This window comes from Hoplias malabaricus, chromosome 4, assembly GCF_029633855.1.
Source record: "Hoplias malabaricus isolate fHopMal1 chromosome 4, fHopMal1.hap1, whole genome shotgun sequence".
Lineage (NCBI taxonomy): Eukaryota > Metazoa > Chordata > Actinopteri > Characiformes > Erythrinidae > Hoplias > Hoplias malabaricus.
The window spans coordinates 33,592,303-33,606,759 of NC_089803.1; the positions used below are offsets into that span (position 1 = coordinate 33,592,303).

General features: G+C 38.3%; 2 protein-coding genes across 5 annotated transcripts; one reads left to right on the forward strand and one right to left on the reverse strand.

The window, feature by feature from the left end:
* Positions 1–4,202: 4,202 nt before the first annotated feature.
* bmb (brambleberry) lies at positions 4,203–11,100 on the reverse strand. 4 transcript variants are annotated; one of them, XM_066669816.1, is made up of 14 exons: positions 10,966–11,100; positions 10,690–10,811; positions 9,625–9,894; positions 9,281–9,409; positions 8,984–9,169; positions 8,464–8,686; positions 8,140–8,256; positions 6,882–7,061; positions 6,178–6,384; positions 5,943–6,093; positions 5,351–5,409; positions 5,095–5,213; positions 4,715–4,815; positions 4,203–4,530 (listed from the first exon to the last, which is right to left on the reverse strand). In XM_066669816.1, exons 3-14 carry the CDS (start codon positions 9,886–9,888, stop codon positions 4,395–4,397), a joined length of 1,872 nt encoding a protein of 623 aa, XP_066525913.1. In that variant the 5' UTR covers positions 9,889–9,894; positions 10,690–10,811; positions 10,966–11,100; the 3' UTR covers positions 4,203–4,394. The 4 variants fall into 4 exon arrangements, with proteins under 4 accessions (XP_066525913.1, XP_066525914.1, XP_066525911.1 ...); XM_066669817.1 differs by having other exon boundaries at positions 4,715–4,818; positions 10,966–10,986; XM_066669814.1 differs by having other exon boundaries at positions 4,205–4,530; positions 4,715–4,818; positions 10,690–10,770; positions 10,966–11,078.
* Positions 11,101–11,205: 105 nt separating this feature from the next.
* Positions 11,206–13,975, forward strand: faap24 (FA core complex associated protein 24). Its single transcript, XM_066669818.1, has 4 exons — positions 11,206–11,462; positions 11,914–12,053; positions 12,174–12,329; positions 12,453–13,975. The coding sequence occupies exons 1-4, from the start codon at positions 11,357–11,359 to the stop codon at positions 12,693–12,695; spliced, it is 645 nt and encodes a 214-aa protein (XP_066525915.1). The 5' UTR covers positions 11,206–11,356; the 3' UTR covers positions 12,696–13,975.
* Positions 13,976–14,457: the final 482 nt, after the last annotated feature.

The following is a 14,457-nucleotide window of genomic DNA, read 5'->3' on the forward strand; positions in this document are numbered from 1 at the left end:
CAAATACAGAGTGTCTTAGAAATGTGGTCCTGAAACTGTGGTACTTAAACCAATTCAAGCAGCTGAAAAGTGCCATTCTAATAAAACATGAATCATGATAAAGTTATCATTATTCAGAGTCTCTATCATACCACTTGAAATCAGATTCTTATTTAAAATTTGTGAAAGAGCACTTGAGAATTGCTGAGAATTACACCATGAGAATTTTTAAGTTAAACCTTTTATGCTTCACTAGGCAATTTCACTAGAACGCCTAGCTTCCGTGTGAATCCCAGGCAAATGCACTTATACCTTAGTCAAGACAACCTCAAGAAACAAAGACAGCTGTTTCATCATGTGCCATTTTTTCAAACAGATTTTCCTCAAGCATCAAAAGCACCTGTACTGATGTTACAATATATATTGTTTAATGTTCTTTATATTTTACAGTTAACTATTACTTGTTAGAACTTGAAATAAAACTGCCTAGTGCATGTTTATGTAGCAGTGTAACTGGTCTAAGCTGGCTTATAGCAGTCTGGTGTCAGTTTAAATGGTAGTCACTAGCTGTTAAAGAAACAACATATACTTACTTTGCATGTAGCTTCCTTTGTGATGTGTTTTAAAAGTAGATATGAGAATTTTACAACTGATAGCAGGTGAGCCATCTATGTTGTCTAGTGTTTTTCCACACAATTTAACATGAGGGTGAGTGATGGATGCCTTTCCCTAACCCTATTTTTATGGCTCCACACACACATTATATGTGGAGTCACTTGTACCAGCACCTAACCCCATGTTTAAGGCTTTTCATTTTCCCAGTTTTGTTGGTTGACAAAGGTATTTTAAAATGTGGTCTTTCACATATTTTTTTCTCCACTGAAAAAGGAACATATGGGTGACTGTTTAAGGGATTGTGAAAACTCAGAAGGACTTAGAACCATAAAATATAATTGCGAATATGTTTGTTAGATTTTGTTAATAAGAAAATTATATTTTTAAATAAGGTGGATTTGTTTTATTAGACAAAAGCAATCATTTTTAGATAACAATGGTATGACGTAAAAAAAAAAAAAAAGCTGTAAGGAAGGGTGGAAGAAAAGAAAAGTTTACTTTCGCTTTACTGTATACGTGTACTTTGAACACACAAAAAAAACTAAAGGAAGACGACAAACAACACGGTAAGGTTTGACTTAAAACATCCTATCTCACCAAGATATACTATCAAGCAAATTAAGTCTTAAATTAAGCATTTTTACAATTAATGTTATTATTCTTTTTCAAATATGTTCAACATTACTATTTTGTTGTCAAGAAGCTCTACTTTTCTGGTCTGGTCATAGAACCCACGCCTAGAGAATGTGTTTACAGTCTGTTTTGTGCACGTGAAGTATATGTGGAGATATCCTGTACCCTGTTCTCCAGGTAAAGCTATGCTTTGTTTATGTTTGACAGCTGTTTGAAACAGTCACTGTTTAAAATGGCTGGAGCCCCACTGCCTCGTGAACAGAAGAATTCAGGTAAAAACTGAAGAATTTTCAGATGAATACTGTACCTCCTTTTCAGATGTGAGAATTTGGGAATTGTTTGTTTGTTGTTGTAGGACCCAGTACTATTAACATTGATGTGGATGGAGGTGTGCACACCTCACCAATCATGTTCAACAATGATTTTCAAGAAGGTTTGAAGGTTAAGTGCACAGTAAATTACACTGGTGAGAAAAGTTACACCATTTGGTTTTCTATGCAATTAATATGAATCATGTTTCATTAAAAAACATTATAATTAATCCTAACATTTGACACCGTAGATAAAAAACAATTATTGTACATAATTGACTAAAGTACTGTAAGATATTTTTAGGTCCTCCTCCATCAGCTGGACCAGGATTGGAGCAGAAAAGGGAACAAAATGGTATGCATTTTGTATAGTTTTTCTTCATGGCAATATAAGAATCACTAAATCGTTACTAACTTCCTATATTTCTTATTTCAAGCTACCGATGGATCCATAAATTTAAAGAATAAAGGAGGAATCACATGTCAGCCTATCATGAGTTGCAACAGATTTGTAAAAACTCCTGAAATACAAGCAACTATTCAGAGTAAGTAATTGTACATAAAATCTACGAGTAAAATTCTAAATATATGAGACAAATTAATGAAAATACATTATTAGGGGAACATAAAAGGACAGATATAGGCTTACAAAGTACGTGCGTAGGCCGAACTGGGCCAAGACCCAAGCAGTCAGACAAAGGGAATTCCCTGGCGGATGAACATTTTCCTCCAGGATATTCCGTGTGTATTTCCGCGATCCAGTTAGAGGTGGAGCAAAAGCTATGTAGGCAGGAGACCATCAAGAGGGAGGGACATACGGGTTTAGACAAAGCTAACTATTTTAAGGCTCTGTGTTTAGGGTTAGGGATAGGTTTAGTGTTAGGTTATAGCTTACAACTGGAGCTGCCTCCAGCCTGCAGAATAGTATGATTCACGCACTGAAACAAAAGCAAGTATTTGGAAAAATAATGAGTTTCTAAATAACCCAAAATATGTTTTTCTGTAGTGACAACTTTTATATTGTGATCCTGTAAACAAGTACTTTGTCATTTTATAAGTGAAGGCAATTCCTTTAACATATTTCTGCTGAATTGCAAAGTCTTATGTCTTTATTCTCAAATAATATCTTATGTTTATTTAAACATAACATTTGAAAACACCACTCAAAATCCTAAATAAAATCTTACTAAATTCTTCTTCTTATTATTTTATTATTATTATTTTGTTGGGATTTATTTTTTGATTATAACTTTTTGGAACATGGCATTAGACTGAATATCATCTTATTTCATGCCTCTTCTCACAGTAGATTATACATCATTTCATATAAAATTGCTTAGGCTTCCACTTTCACCACGTCATTTTCACTCATGTAGCATATTATGCAAGATAAGACAATATTCATTCTCTGTACCTGTGGTCACATTCAACACAGACTAATCAGACTAGAAGGGCCCAAGGGTTGAACATGGGTTAGTTGAGTAAAGACAGTGCTCTGCGTGTGCTGGTACATGGGCTGATTGTGAGACACAAACAGGTGTCCTAAATCCAGATAAATGTAGACACCCAGTAATTAACTTATCATGAAAAGGTATGTAGAGCCAATATTTAACCCATGGACAAAACATACTGGTATAAAGCTGAATGCCCAGATGTCAGCGTCTCCATCATATAAACGATTAAATTTGCAACAATTACTTTTGGAGGATTTGTTTTCCATCTTTCCACTGAAGTTTAAGGATCTTGTGAAATCTATGCGAAATCATACTGAAGCTGAAATAGTGGCATGTAATTGTCTTTTTACTTTGTGTACATGTACAGACATGTGACAAAATGTGTGATGGTTTCTTTGTTTGCTTTTTCTGCTTTTAAAGTACAACAGATTGCAGCCTCAAATATCCCTGTAGGAGGATACAATGATGAGATTTCAAAGTTGCTACTGTTGTTACCACTACCACCACACCCCCATCCCCACACCCAATGTCAACTTTAAAATTAATGACTTTATGTTTTTTAATTTCTTAACAGCACACCCTGCAGCAGAATCTAAGCCTGAAGATGATGGTAAGATTTTAAATTCTGTTCTGCTACTACTGAATGTTTTTTTCTTTTTGGCTGCTTACTTACTCTAAACATTCATTTTGTAGAAATGGATTTGAAGTAAGGTGGAGGAATATTACCACATTCTGAGTATTCAACAGTTAATCACATCAAGCCTGCGCACTCATTTTCCCAGTACACATTGCACACAGAAGCAGATGAAGTAATGACAAGATTTCCCCATTGAAAACTGCAAGATCCAGTTTTATTTGGCTTGCCTTGATGCTGCTCCACCAAGATGCAATGTTGTTTTTAAAATTTGGAAATGTAGGGGTATTTTCCATGGATTAAATCTTAAATTCTGGATAATAATGGAGTGCCTGGTATGATTTGCCATTGAGTCAGGGAAATATTTTTTAACGGTGAAAATGCTGATGCATCATGAATGACTGTGCATTATGAGTAACTACTCAAACATGTGTTTATTTATTTTGTAAGTCTTTGTAATAATGGAAAACATTCTGGGGGAAAGTGGTGGGTAGGTTCTTTAGAGAAATTATTAACTCAAAATGCCATGACGTTCATGGAATACAAAAGTGAAAGAGAGAAAAAGGAAATAATGAAAGTAAATTATATAATTAAGTGTTTATCTCTGCAATAATTTATTATAAATTACATTTGATTTTAAGCATTATAAATTGACAAAACACAAAAAACATGATTAAGTCAACAAGGTAAAACAAAGAGGAGTAAAGTTAAGTTTTTAAAACATCTCATACGATGCACTAAATGCTGCTACAGGTGGCAGTGAAGGCCTTAGTTTAATAGGCGACTGTAGGAAGGGTTTCCTCCCTCATGAACTCGACAAAAGTCCTGACCTGCTAGTGCCCTTTTCTTACATGGCTGTCCCAGCCTGGTGGTGCCACTGCACAAGGGACGACCAGAGAGTGAGCTGAGGAGAAGAAAGAAAGAAAAAAAAAAAAAAAAAAAAAAAAAAATAATAATAATAATAATAATAATAATAATAAATATATATATATATATATATATATATATATATATATATATATATATATATGGCATCACAATGATTTTGAAGCTGTAATATTAAACTATAGAAATTTTGAAAGATCTACCTGTTACTTGCAATTGACTGATTGGGACTGGAACTGCGCGACTGACCCATGGTTTCCAAAACACCTCCAAGGTTTCTTTGGGGAATATTCTCAAAAACTGCCTGCTAATAAGAATACAGGTAAATATTAGTTAATCTAAAGATTTTTTTAAAAAAGAATGTACATGTATACAGCTCTGGTAAATGTTAAGAAATTAATTTTAATTACTAAATTATATCATAATCTTGGTAAATGATTGCACTAGAATAGTCATTGTTTGTGCAATATTTAATTGTTGCACTGTTTACTACTTCTACGTTAAATTATAGCAACAGCAACTCTGCTGCATCCTTTGCAATCAAAATCAAAAGCAAAGCTGAAGGAGGGGTCTTTTTACTTACTCCTCCATTGCTTAAGCCAGTCTTGGGCCTTGGTGTAGAATGATTAGGGCTGGATAGTGAGAGACGCTCCATTCTGGATGTACCATAATTTGGAGACAAAGCAACCAGGCAGAGGTCTCCTACACCATGTAGAGAAGGTACCAACATTAAAACCCAGATCAAGTCACAGCAGCATACACATATATTTAAATGTCTGTCTGTGTGTGTGAGAGAGAAAGAGAGACTTCATTTTTTAACAGTCATTCTGAGAACATACCCATCATAAAACTGTCTTGACGTGGCTCCTCTGACTCCAAATCACAAGCCTGTTCATCACTAAGACATTAAAAATATAAAAGCAGTTACGAATATGCACTGGATTCAAAATGATTCTCATCTACAGTACACCTTTGCACTACAGCCAACAAATAGATCTAATGTTAACATATAGATGTAATTAACCAATGACTGAAGTTCATAGTCCAGTCACTAACATCACAGAAATACATGCCAAAATATAGCCATATCAAGTATGTAAATAGACTGGATAAAGGGGTTTCTGACATTGCTACCTACATAAAATAATGATAAAATAATGAATGAGGCAAGAAGCAGGTTTGCCAGTAAACCTGTTCTTTAACACTTCTCCGCACAAACAAACTTAAAGTCAATATGGTGAAAGGCTTTGATCTTGAAGATATTCTATTGATTATAATTCTAATGACAAACTCAGACATATATCCAGTTTGTAGCAGCAAATATCCATAAAAGTACTCAAATAAGTTTTACTTGTTTTTTGGGTACAATCCTAATTGCCATTTTGGTTAAAAGTATCACTTTAAGGCATCCCTTTTTATGGCAAGACTCACTGTAGAGGAGTTGAGGATGTTGCTGGCCAGGATGCAGGTTCGGGTTTTTCAGGAGTTCCCTCGGCTGGGAGAGCCAGAATAGGTGCAGGAGCACACTTTTGACCATTCAGCTTGGATATCATCCACAGAAACTGCCACACCAACCAGCGACCTGAAGAACAGTGATCTCAATATTTTCACATCCCATACATGGAATTGATAAAGAAAAAAAAAAAAATAATTGACTAAATCTAACCCAGTGAGAGAGTGAAGAGGAACAACGAGAGGCCAACCAGATCAAGGGCTGACTGCTGATTGAGCTCAGCGATGGCGTTGATTGGGACAGTGATGAGCAGAGAGACGCGGGAGAATGTGTGACACTGCAAGAAGGATAGCAGCACTGCAGCCAACAGGAAATAACCAGCATGCATCACACATGTCCATATGGCACACAGACTCAGACCTGAGGAGGTAACAAGGCATTTGAAAAAAAAAAAAATAAATAAATAATAAAAAATAAATAAATAAAACACACACAACTTTTAACCTCTATTCACAAAAATAATTTTTTTAGTAGTTCAGCCAGTTAAAGGGAATAATTCAGTCATAAATAACAAATGTTACACAAAAAATAAAACTGATATGGTTGCAAGTACAAGATAGCAAAAATGGCATTTCTCTCTATGGGTAGGCAAGATAGACCTCCCTCTCCCTGTATCCCTCAGCACAAATGTTAGCCAACACTGGAGACAATTACCCAAGATTGTCTTCTACTCCAACCATGTTAAGCTGGCCAAAGATATTGCTTTGGTAAGGTTTATAGTGTCTGGCCCCTGTGACTTGAAAGAACACTAGTCTAGCCCATCCTTATGTCACTCTTGGTCCTACCATAGTAATATGCTTCAAAATTTCTCATACGATGCAATATATGGAGCAATATTGTAATGATCTGTAGTGTACCAGCCCATCCCAGGTAGCCTTGGATCATGTGCAGTCTGTCATCTAATCGAGTTTGCATGCTGTCCAGGTATGTCAGCATATATCCCAGAGTGCTGTTCATGCGCTCCAGTTTCCCCATGAGCTCACGATAGAACTGAGCAGTTGTATTCTGCTGCTGCAAGACTCCATTCAAATTGAGCTCTAAAACAAAGTAGGGAGAAAGAATTCCAGTCTATTAAACATGCAAACAATATTTTCTTCCTTCAAGTACACACAGAAAAAAAAAATGTATATATTTTTTTATTTACTACAGTGTGAAACACCTTTAAATCTGGTGGTTTCATAGCATAATTACTGTACTTTATTCATTCATTTACTTATTTTTTGTGGCAGTTGTCTTGTATATGTTTGCTGCTTATTCTGTTTTCAAGAGTACATAGAATTTAAAATCATTGTAGGGTTTGCTTGGTCACAGAAAACGTTAATGAATTAAGGGATATCTGAAAATAAACACCACAACTGTGCAATTATCCCAAATACAGAACTTGTCATTATATATTTAAGCAATAGGACATGGGAGAGGGGGGCGGCACAGCAGGTAGTGTCACACAGCTCCAGGGGCCTGGAGGTTGTGGGTTCGATTCCCGCTCCAGGTGACTGTCTGTGAGGAGTTGGAGTGTTCTCCCCGTATCCACGTGGGTTTCCTCCGGGTGCTCTGGTTTCATCCCACAGTCCAAAAACACACGTTGTTAGGTGGATTTGCGACTCCAAAGTGTCCGTAGGTGTGATTGTGTGAGTGAATGTGTGTATGTGTCTGTGTTGCCCTGTGAAGGACTGGCGCCCCCTCCAGGGTGTATTCCTGCCTTGCGCCCAATGATTCCAGGTACGCTCTCGACCCACCGTGACCCTGAATTGGATAAGCGGTTACAGATAATGAATGAATGAACAAACATGGGAAGGAGTGCATTATCGTGGAGAGAGTAAAGAAGGAAAAATAATAATAATAATAATAGGCCGTGATGCAGTGCAAGCAAGTACACAGATTGGAAGAGTAAATTTAAAAAGGTATACAGAATGAATTGCTATACCCCCCAGCACTACTACTAATACATTTTAAGTCTACATCATGAAAAATCCTGAAAAAGCTACAGAATAATTTTTGCATCTTTTTCTTAAATCACCTCAAACATTTTACTGAAATAAACCTGTGAAATGGAAGAATCCATATACTACTAACACTGAAGGATAGAATAATTAATAAAAGAAAGCAAATAATCACCCATTTTACTGTAGATCTCCTGAGCACGACCTCGAACTTCAGCCAGGTCATCCAGAATGGCCTGGTGACCTTCTTGCACCTCTGACCCCTGACCTTTGAGCTGTTCACTAACATTTTCTGAGCATATGTAATAGGACATAAAAACATTAGTTAAGTAATATATAAATAGAGGCAGTTCAACAGATAAATTATGTTGTGTAAGTTGAATAAGAGACACTAAAATTGACATTTAAATGTAAATAAAAGATTTGCACACTTATCCAAGCATTCCATTTACAGTTTACAAAGTGAATACATGATTATCCAAAAGAACATATTACCAACCCATCTTGTGTGTAATTCCCTGTATAAGCTGTGCCACCAGCTGTTGCCCGGTACTGATGAGAGCCTTCTCTTGAGCCAGCCTCTGAAGATTGGCATTGATTGAAGCATCCAACTGTTCCTGGCCCTCTTTTAGCACCCCCTGCTGGAGCTGAAGTGCACTGTGGCCCTCTAGTAGTTTGTCCAGAGATGCAGCAGTCATGTCCCGAAGCTCACGCTGTCCCTCCTGTATGGGCATGACACATACACACACGTAAATTGCAGGCATCCAGTGTCCTAAATTTGGTTTTTAGATATTTATTTATTTGTTTTTAACACAGGTTCATAGAACTGGCTTGTTACTCAAATAGTCGCTCATGGTTAGAAATCATATGTTTTTATGCATTAAAAAAAGAGAGGAAAGAGACTTTCAGAGTAAAACTTTTGTCTTGTCAGTTAATTAACCAATCTTGCAGGATTAAAGCAGATTGAAACAGGTTTTCAAGGAAATAAAAAAAAGAAAAAAAAACAATACAAGACATACCTTCAAGTCTTTCATAGTTTCAAGCTGGTTTGCTGCAGTAGAGATAAGGGCATTCACAGTAAGCTCTGCTTTTCGGCGGAAGTGCTGCTGGCGTGTAGCATAACACACTGAACGAGCTCGGTTGCTGACAATGTGATAGGCGTTCCATGTGTCTGAATCCATGCCTGCTGTGCACTCTTTAATTGACTGCCAGAAGATCCAGAGCAGGGTTTGCTTACAAATCTGCAGTAGGTCAGGCAACTAACACAATATTTCTGTCCTATGCATCTTACTACCAACAAATTTAAAGATTGTTACCATCTCCTCTGTGCAAAGATAAGTCCTACGACCCTCTACTTCCGACTGGCAGTTGAACAAAGCTACTCCCAGTTTAGCCAGCTGTTCTTCTGTTAGACCATTACAGGTAGCTTTCAACTGAGCAACAACCTGAAGAGAAAGCAGACAGTGACCAATTGTTTATATTTAAAAAGATGTATATATATTGTGGATGGAGAGGAGTGATTTTAAAATAAATAAAACTTTTGCAGTTTTAATAGTTGTTATTTAATATGGCAGCCATCTTATGATTTGACAATTGCGTTGCATCATCATAATAGCATTTTTTTTTCTTTTACTGAATGATGAATTTGTCATGCACCTACTCTGAAATGGCAGCTGTCAAGAGGGCTGAGCTCCATCTGCTTTGCCTCAGCCAAGAACTTCTCATCAGCAACACCCATTTCAAAGGGTGGAGCATCCCCCTGCAAAACCAGTGTGGCAGGAGGCACAGCAGGTGGCACAGGGGTTGGATCAGGGGCAGCCTTCTTCATCCATTCAAAGAAGGCATCAGCTCTTCCACAGTGAACATCCAACACATACACTAGCAGCATCCAAGGCACCACACTCACCCAAAGCCTCAGAAACATTTGACACTAGAGGACAGAGAGAGAGAAAGCAGTGAGAAGAAATAACAAGACACAGGTTTTAAGCAAATGCAGTTTACCAAGGTTTAGAAAATTACATTAGAATGTGTCACTGTTAAATGAGTAGCTGGGGTGAAAGTAACAGTTATAAAATAAATAAAAAAATCTATCCACATTATATATATATATATTTCTCACCACAGAGCAGGTATGATTTGAGTGGTGAATAATTTTCAGTGCTACAGTGGTGGTATTGTATTAGTGTGTTGCACTGACACAAACAGATCAGATGCAACAGTACTGCTGGAGTTTTTAAGCTCTAGTCACTGCTGGACTGAGAATAGTTCACTAAGCAAAAATATCCAGCCAACATTGCCCTGTGACCACTGATGGGATTCTAGAGGACTACCAACACACACTGTGCAGCAACAGATGAGCTACTATCTCTGGCTTTATGTCTACAAGGAGGACCAAAGAGGCAAGTGTGTCTAACAGAGTGGACAGTGAGCAGACACACCAACATACACCTCACCATGTCAGTGTCACTGCAGCACTGAAAATGATCATACCTGTGGTGTTGAAGAACAAGGTTAAAGGGTAATAAAGTATGCAGAGCAAGAGCTGGACTACAGTCTGTACAAAGTGTTCCTCTCTGTGATCATAATGCTATGGTTTATCAGTGTACTATATATGAGCGCACACACACAAAAAAAACAACACTTAACAGGTTCACGTGATTGTGTCGAGAATAGTTGAAGGTGAATTGGTGAAGGTTTATCATTTTCAGGTAGTGAATAAATTAACCTTGATATGCTTGCAGATACACTTGCTAGTCTGTAGCGAAGGGACAAGCCCGGGCAAGGACGACCTCCTCCTCCTCCACAGCTGAGTGAAATCAGTGAGGATGAGCGTCTGAGAATTCAGTACTGATAAATACAAATGCAACTACTTAAACACAGACGCATATAAACATTACGCTTTCCATTATTTATCGCCTTTATTTAGCACTACATTTAAGTTTTTAAGACAGTCTCAAGCAATTTATAGCAAACATGCAGCAGGCAAAACAGCAGCACTCACCAGACCTGTCCTGCAAACTTTGAAATGTTGGCCGCTGGCTCTACAGCTTATCTTTCCCCGGCGTGAGATCTACTACCGTTGGTAAAGTGGCTGTTTGAGCCCTTCACTCAGCTGCTCGTCATCTCAGCTGTTACTGTTCAACTGTTTAAAAGGCCACACAGCAGCCAATGGAATAGTCGTGAATATGCGGAGATATCGCGAGACTTCCGGGTGGCGGGCGCGAGACTTAATACGGTTTGTAGCCGAGCCGGTTCTCTGCATGCATCAGGTTTTGAGTTTAGTAACGTCTCAGTGCTTTAGTGGGGGTGGGGTTACTTGTTTATAAATGTGATTCGTTTAGTGTTAATAAATGAAGGCGAAATCTAAAACAGAGCTTGATCATTGATCTGAGATGGATTTTGAGCCCTCTCCCGCAGTGAGAATTAGTGCTCCTCCGTATGGACACATTGTCATCAACGCCAAGTGGAGGGGCTCTGCACTAGTGCAACATTTTAAAGGTAGTTACCTACTGCAGGGATTGGTCTAACTCAGCTTTTAGTTTGACTAAATCTCCACTTACTCTTTACACCCTAGTGTCCTGCTTGGGTCCTGAAATTTTGGCTTTGTCTTATGGGGGACTATATACACAAATAGCCCGTTACATCTCGCATTTGGTTTCACCCCTGGGCTGGACCCTGTTTACCTTTTTTAGGGTAGGTTTTGACTATAAAGTTCCTAGTTTCGTGACGAATGTAGTACACTGCATAGGGTGTAGGAAGCTGGGTTAAATAGAGCCAGAGCCAAGGGACATTCCTGATCTTAGACGTAGTTCTCCCACTCTGGGATTAATTTACCTAGCTAACTCCAGAGCCATGGTTAACCCAAAAATCCTTCTTTGTGGGCAACTAAAAGCTGTTATCTGTTGATATTTGCTTGCTCTTGCTCATTAATTTGTGTTCCCTCTTTTAGGAAATGTGAAGCTCCTTTATGAGGAGGAGCTTGGTGTTGTGGACCTGCAACTCAGTAACAGAAGCTGTGTCCTGTATGTGACAGAGAGTGACTTGGTGGCAGGGAATGAATATAGAAGGAAAATTGTGCGATTCAGAAATGTAAGCTTTTTAAATACCTTGTTTCTCCTCATCACTACTGATATTACACATAAATGCACAAATGGTGTTCTGATGCATTGTAATGTTTATGTTGTTTTATTATATATTTTGTATTTGCAGTCCAACAGCAAACTCAGTGGGATTGTTATAGTGGAGAAAACTCATCTCAATGAGCAGTACTTCAGTGGGCTCCAGAAGTTTGTTGTGTTGGAGCTTGGCTTAACCTTGCTTCCTGTGGCCAGCCCTGCTGAAGCAGCTCAGCTCATTGAACAACTGGTACGTCACTGCTCCTGAGTACTCTAATGGTCAGTCAGCTTTAGGGCCGTACCCTGGAAAGGAAAACCCTTTTCAAGACCTTAATATTTATATAAACATTGCAGGTCTCTGCTGTCCCCACAGGTACATGGGGAGAGCAAGGACAACCCATTCCGCAAGAGAAGCATGTCCAGGCTGCTGGACCCTGTGGTAAAGAACATGGTGCAGAAGATCCCTGGAGTTGGTAAAGTTAAAGCCTTGGCACTGCTCCAGCAATTCTCCAGCATCTATGAAATCAGCACTGCTTCAGTCCAGGAGCTGGCATCTGTTGTGGGACAGGCTACAGCTCAGCACATCTGGGGCTTTTTCCACGATCGACTCAGCTGATGTTACACCACATTATAATATGCATATAACTTTGATAGAGAATGTACAGGCTCACTGTAAAATACAGACATCACCATGATGCAAACCGAGTGCTCTGGTATTAAAAGAAGGCTGGCCAAACTTGAGCTTGTATACGAGTTCCTTTAAAGTATCAGTCAGTACATCCATCCATTATCTGTAACCGCTTATCCAGTTCAGTTCACGGTGGGTCCAGAGCCTACCTGGAATCATTGGGCGCAAGGCGGGAATACACCCTGGAGGAGGCAGTCAGAACATCCATGAACGCATAATGCAGAACTGATAATTTTTCATAAGTGTACAACCCTTCTGCATCTGGACCCACCTTCAGAAGAATGACCAGCCTACAGCTCTGAGCCACGCTGATATATTTCTTTGTTGTTTTTTTTTCAACCCCTTTTATAAAGATTTTTTTCTTTTCTCACCACAAGGTGGAGCCAACACTGCTATTGCATGCTGTCAAACTGTAATGATGTTTACTGATTAAAATGTATATTTATAATGGATTTTTTAGTGTAAAATGTAAGCTCATGTTTGTGTGTGTTTTTTTTTTTTTTTTTTAGAAAGGTTACATATTAGATGAATATTAGATGAATCAAGAGACATGAAATTTGCCTGTAAATGCTGCAGAGAAGTTAGTGGGGCAGAGTACCATTGCTTCATTACAATGCATAGTCATTAACCCATAGATTGTCAAGACACTGGCTGTAATTATTTTGTCAGCTTCAGTAGTACTTCAGATGCATTCAGGGTTCATCTGATTGAGAAGGCATTTAGAGAGTATGCTCTCACTTAGTTACTCCCTCATTGAGCAAAATGTCTTTCCCTCAGTTTCTCTCTCTCTTTCCTCAGTGGCTCTTGTGATGTATTGGTTTTCTGCTCGACTTCTTCCTTTAAGTGCCGCACACTGCTGGCAGTGTTTTTGCCTTCCTGCCGGCTTACAAAGCAGACCCCCTTTTAACAGGCTTGCTGGCGGAGATCAGCTGAATCCTGGGCCCTTTATTGTTCAACTAGTGTGGTTAGCCAGGGAAAAGCCGCAGCACAAATTCACAACTTGACTTTCTAAATTCCACGCTAGGGATCATTTTAGGGTGAACAGGGGTGTGAGGAAGACACTTAATTGTAAAACACATGTCCCAGTGCTCCAGGATCTCTTCACATTTTCTTCATAACTTTGTGACCCCTGTTTGTGCTTCATGCTGGACCTGCATCAAGATAACAATAGTTTTATGCTCAGGTGGGGGCCTGCTGAGCAAAATCGTGCCTTCCCAGGCCTGACTCTAAGACTGCCTGGCTGGGCTTTTGGACTATTTTCAGGGGAATTGATCCCAAGTGCCATGTTCAAGTGCAGTAACATACATTTCAGAGTTTTTATTTCTAATGGCACAATTTAGGACCCTGAAATAATAATGGTTTGCAGTCATGCAAGGTATCTCTGTATTCCAACAATTAAAAACAAAAAAATAAAGAAAGTTAGATTAAGCAATTTCAGGTTATGCCTGTTTGGAGTTCTCTGAATTATTTTTCTTGATTTAAAAGTAAAAAAAAACTGTAATTGCTTTATTATGGTGATATTTCTATTTTAGTATATGTTTTCCTGCATCTTTGCCTATGATTTCTCCTTTCAAGCCAAAAGAAACGATGTAACAAAAAAAAAAACTCAATTTTGTGTGTTTAGTTACAGATTCATAATCAATGGTTTCTTATTCATGTGAAACCTACACTCATTTACATTTGCCGTGGA